General features: G+C 31.3%; 1 protein-coding gene across 2 annotated transcripts; it reads right to left on the reverse strand.

Moving 5' to 3' along the window:
* Positions 1-2106: 2106 nt before the first annotated feature.
* Positions 2107-4852, reverse strand: LOC107999566 (trypsin-like). 2 transcript variants are annotated; one of them, XM_062085752.1, is made up of 8 exons: positions 4673-4852; positions 4353-4483; positions 4070-4167; positions 3799-3955; positions 3619-3729; positions 3374-3523; positions 2934-3131; positions 2107-2345 (listed from the first exon to the last, which is right to left on the reverse strand). In XM_062085752.1, exons 1-8 carry the CDS (start codon positions 4728-4730, stop codon positions 2328-2330), a joined length of 921 nt encoding a protein of 306 aa, XP_061941736.1. In that variant the 5' UTR covers positions 4731-4852; the 3' UTR covers positions 2107-2327. The 2 variants fall into 2 exon arrangements, with proteins under 2 accessions (XP_061941736.1, XP_016914980.1); XM_017059491.3 differs by lacking the exon at positions 2107-2345 and having other exon boundaries at positions 2654-3131.
* Between the last annotated feature and the right edge of the window lie 879 nt (positions 4853-5731).

Raw genomic sequence — 5731 nt, forward strand, 5'->3', positions numbered from 1 at the left:
CATTTCTGTTATACGTAATCGTTGTATCGCGTATGTTGTTTCAGCTTTGATCTTGTATATCTGTCAATTGCCAATCAATTAAATAAGTATTCCGATAATGGATATATATATACAGATATTCGAGCTTTACGGGTTAAGCTTTAGTTCGATATACACAGATTCGTTTGGACGATCTTCCTTGCTAATAATTCGTCCAACTCTTATTAAATCGCAATCCTATTTCGGCCGAGATGAACTACGGGATATTAACACCGATATTCGTCCATGAGAACATCGTTCCGTCTCCGTCTCGAACCGCCCGTTCGCTTGTTCAAAGTCTGAAAACTCCCGGCCAATTCCAACCCGAGTTCGAATTCTCCAAGAGCAGAATTCTCGGCGAATAGATTTCTGCAAATCTCTCCTTCCCATCTTTTATCCTTCCCGGGAGGAGTAATTAGAGAGAAAAGTGGGGATTCGAGTTCGATTCCACCCTCGAAACCATTTCCATCGCGGCCAGTGGCTAAAGTTGCGGCGAGAAAAAGTAAACTTTTAATTTATTTAAAACCCTCCCCCATAACGGTGACGAGAAAAGGGATGGGTCGCGCGCTCTAATGAATTCTTATTCGATCCGTGGAATTAAAGAGGTCGCGGCCCTCGCAGGGTGAAAATCCAGGGAGGATGCAACTCGTGAAAAATTCGTGGGATGGGGGAGAGAGAGATCAGGAGGGTGGATATCGTGTATTAGAAGTTACGTTTATCACGGTGTGGTGCGCGCAGTTTTCGAGACTATAAGTTCACCCTTGTATAGGCTTCTTTCGCCACCCCTCTTTGTCCCACTCTTCTTTACGATCGTGTCCGCCCATCGATCCGCGATACACCCTCGCCGAAAACCGACCACCTTTCGGGTTTCGACGTGGATTAACTTTCGGAAACGGAAGCCTTCCTCGGTAAATTGCGATCACGCGATGCAATCTTGATAATTACGTCTTAATCCTTGTCACAATGATCAAAGTTATCAGTTATTATTTATTAAATTTCTGATTGTGAAAATTTAAATCTTTTCTTCTAAAGAGCAAGTAGAACAGAATCGAATGAAAGTTGTACAAGCAGGAAGATGTCCAAAGTTATCGGATGTTATTTATGGAATTTCCAATGATGATATTCCGAATATTTAAATCTTTTCTTCTAAGGAGGAATGTAATAACGAAGTGATTGAACGACCAGGAAGATGATGGTATTATCAAAGCCGTTACAAAAATAAATCAGGGAATCGCATCACGATTTTTACGCATCATCTCGAAACAATCGATTCTGGTAATAGAAATTGGGCGACAGATTGAAGGAAAACATAACTTCTCACATTCCGTGGTTCGTACCATGAAGAATCCTGTTACCCCCAAAGGTTTTTGCCTGATAATTGGCTTCGATTCGTACATCTATCAACTTTCCGCCTCTCCTTCCTCCGGTATGGACAAATATTTTCTTCTAATATCTCGAGGACGGGTTCTTCCTTTGAGGAGCGAGGAAATTCAGTAGAAACGGGTGGGAATCGTCAGACATGAGATTATCGTTCGACATGGCAACGTTACTAGTATTCGGCTCATGCGAACAAAGCTTCACAGTATCGAAGGTACAGACGTGTATTTTTTCCTCTCAGTTTTCGAGCTAATTGATGAAAAAAGTTAAATAATTAAACTTATCGACCTAGAATTTCAAAGGTTTCTACTATTTTTGCGAATACGTTCGAAACGTGATACTACGATTTTTTTTTGAAATGGTGCGTGGAGTTTTTGATAATTTACGAACGAGATTACGAATTCGTTTATTGACAATTTATTTCTAGAATTTTAAGAAATTATATGAAAAGGGTTAATTAATTGGTTTCGTAGATTGATTTTCAAAAATATAAATTTATTTATAAAATTATAAAATTATTTATATTAATTATAAAAAATAACACATGTTGTAATAATAATTTACACTAATAATACAAAAATTAATTTAATTATTTTTTTTTTCTATTTTTTTTTTCTATTCTAATTATAATGATATTTTATTTTAACTTAGAGATGTTTTTTGATATTTATTTTATTATATTTATAAATATAAATTAATAAATATATTATATTTATTTTCTTTGATATTTATTAGAAAATAATAAGTACATAAATATACGAATAAAAATGAAAGTAAAGAAAATACGTACAAAAAGACGTAAGAAAAAGAAAAAAAGGGAAAAGAAAAAAAATCACATCAAATTTTAAAAAACAGAAAATTTCAAAATAGTCTGGACATAGTGGTGATATAGTTTTTAGCCGGATATAGTTTTTATATCGGTATGATCCATTTTATTGCCATAATATTTTCTGCAATGTAAAAAAAAATAAATAAATAAATTTATTATCGTTTTTTCAGCGAAAATATATATATATAGTATAAATATATAGTAAGTATAAATAAGTATAAATATATAGTAAAATATAAATAAATATATACATATATATAAATATATAGTTAATGAGAGTAAAAAAATAAATAAATAAATTTATTATCGTTTTTTCAGGGAAACCATATATATATAGAACAAATATATAGTAAGCATAAATAAGTATAAATATATAGTAAAATATAAATAAATATATACATATATATAAATATATAGTTAATGAGAGTAAAAAAATAAATAAATAAATTTATTATCGTTTTTTCAGCGAAAATATATATATATAGTATAAATATATAGTAAGTATAAATAAGTATAAATATATAGTAAAATATAAATAAATATATACATATATATAAATATATAGTTAATGAGAGTATTAAATATATTAAATAAATTAAATATATATATATAAATATATATATATATATATTTAATTAAAAAAAAACATTTATCAGACATGATACAATATAAAAAAAGCAATTGATGGCAAGATCATGGAAGCCATCACCTGTTCCATGCCTGACTCATCTTTAATTGCCATCTTTTTTTTAAGGAACGTATCTTCCTCCGTGATTTCCGCGATCCAATTGATGTAGAAATAAATGTCTGTGTAAACACCAGGGGTACGTGGACGAGCGCAACCGTTTCCACCGGAAACTATACCAGTTAACTCGCCGTTACATATCATACCGCCTCCAGAATCTCCCTGGGATCAAAAATCAAACGTTTATCGTTTAATGTGGAAAGAACTTTAAATTAAATTCTCTAACGATGAATTATGATTTTTACGGGGACTCGATAAAAAAAAAATTCTTTCGCGCGGATGATTAATCCGCCTTTGGATCTATCATTCGAGCAAAGTAAGCTTTGATGCAATCTTATTAAATTTTTTTTTTTCTATTAAGAATCAAGTTTAAATTTTTAACGAAAAGTTTTCGCAAAAGTTACTTGGCAAGCGTCTTTTTGACCCTCCATGTATCCAGCGCAAATCATCCCTGGCGGGAAGTCTGTTATGTTTTTCAAAAGTTCCTTGCATAAGTCACGACTCATCAGTGGTAAATCCACGAACATAAGATCCTCGGACGTCACAGGATAATTCTGAAAGAGAAGCGATGATAAAGTTTAAATAAAAGATAAATAAAAAAAAAGAATAATTGATAAGAATGATATATAAGCCAATAGAACGGATTTACTTCATTTGGATAACCCCATCCTGCCACCTGACAGATCGTCGTTGGAATAGGCGTATGATCCGTCAAAGGGGCTATGTTCACTTCAGGTGTCAATTTAAACGATATTTTGAGCTAAAAAACGGACATTTGTAGGATAAAAAAGTTTACAGAGCGTTGATAAATTTGCAAAAAGATCAGTACAGTAAGTATAGTTATGTCATTCTCTAACGTGACGCTATTGAAATTAGGATGAACGTTAATCTTTTCCACGCCTCTTCTCTGACCAGTCGAGGTTGGCTGCCAGAGCTGAAGTTCACCGGCAACTACAGTGATCATCCAGGGTTGTATTTGTATACTTCTATGAAAACCAGATTGATATAACAATGAATTTGACGCTTAATAACTGATACTCTTATCGTGAAAATTTTCTATATATCTTTAAGTTTGATATATTGAAATATTCCTAACTTACTCATCGAACATACAATGGGCAGCTGTGAGAATGTATTTTTCGTGTATCAACGATCCTCCGCAAAAATGTACGTAGCTGTGAGTTTCTCTCAAGGATACCTATGTAATAATTCAAGAGAAAATAACAATAGACTTTTTTCTTGAAATATCTAATCGATTATATGCATTCACAATGGATTGATAAAATATAGATATAGATAGATATAAATATATATATATATAAAACCAACAATAACATATCATGGAACATTCTAGAAACGAAAATGTTTCTACAACACACATACCTGATAAGGAAATTGTCTCAAAGATGCTTTTGACCCGTTAACTATACGACCAGTCAGATCATAAATCGTCCATTTTATTTCTGAATTCGGATTCGAATTAGTCTCTGGTTTAATCGATTGTGTATCGATATCTATAAATAATTTTTAATCAAAATGGATAATATTATCATTTTATATTCGTATCTTTCGTACGTGCAACAAATCACGTCGATATAATTTATTAATAATTTATTAATAAATTATTAATAAATTATTATTAAGTAAAAAAATGAGAAAATGACATTGTGAGATATTTATCAAAGTTGAACATTTTTACTTACCAATCGTCAAATAAGTTGTGATAAACAAGAATCCTAAGACGAAAGAAGTTAACGACATCTTTCTTCGATAAACTAATCGTTTTTGTATTAATTCTCTCGAAATATGTTCTACTTTAATTTTAACGAAAAAAGAAAATTCGAACTTCTTCTATTGACTGTTCTCCATTAAATGATTAGAAATACAATATATCAGGTATATATCTCTATTATCAAGTAATAGCTTTATCTATATAAAATGGCGATTAAAGAAGAAATGATTAATTACATATCTAATAATAACTACTGTCTATATGATTTCTATCACTTTTTTAAAAATTGAAATTATCTTAACAATATATTCCAATGAATTGAATCGTAAACTTACTGAATAGTGATAACTAATATTATCACTATAAATCTAATAAAAAGCATTGCATTGATTTTAAATCTTATCATCCGTTATCATTCATTCGTGTAAGTAATAATTCATTTCATAGAAAAGTTTCAGTCGACGAATAATATTTATATCCGAATATACGAAACAACAACAACAACAACATCGATTCGACACGTACATTTGCCTATCTGTTATTACACGTTGATAAACGATCCTAAATCAAAGGATTTCGCATCATTGATTTTTAATCAATTTCGCCAACAACAAATCTTGTTTCCAACGAGGGTTTCGCGATGAATCAAATGTATGGATAGGATCGAGAGACGAAAAACAGGTGGTTAACCACGTACGTGTAAGTTCAAGAAATCTAATTTTTGAATATCGATCAAATCCTCCATCATCTTCCAGGTACGAATTAACGTCGCGTAAAATTGAGTACGATCGAAGTGAATCACGCTTTCGAGCAATGAATTAAACTAATGATGGGATCAAGTTCAATATCCACTATAAATCCAAGTCAAATCCAAAGACGTGCAAAGACTCGTTTCGTGTTTAATTCGAATAGAAGCATCAGAAGTTGAGTGTTTGTCAGTGTGGAAAATTTTACAATTATTTGGATAAACTAAAATATTAAATAATCAGTCATCTGTTCGGATTCGAATTAAGCGATACTTATAAAAGAT

The sequence above is a fragment of the Apis cerana genome, linkage group LG15, assembly GCF_029169275.1.
Source record: "Apis cerana isolate GH-2021 linkage group LG15, AcerK_1.0, whole genome shotgun sequence".
Taxonomy (NCBI): domain Eukaryota; kingdom Metazoa; phylum Arthropoda; class Insecta; order Hymenoptera; family Apidae; genus Apis; species Apis cerana.

Bases quoted from the DNA above. Each gene is read 5' to 3' on its own strand.
- LOC107999566 (XM_017059491.3), bottom strand. From the start codon at position 4,730: ATGTCGTTAACTTCTTTCGTCTTAGGATTCTTGTTTATCACAACTTAT. The intron at 4,484-4,672 runs GTAAGTAAAAAT...AATTATTTATAG, and splicing joins CACAACTTATTTGACGATTG to ATATCGATACACAATCGATT. The intron at 4,168-4,352 runs GTATGTGTGTTG...ATTATTACATAG, and splicing joins TGAGACAATTTCCTTATCAG to GTATCCTTGAGAGAAACTCA.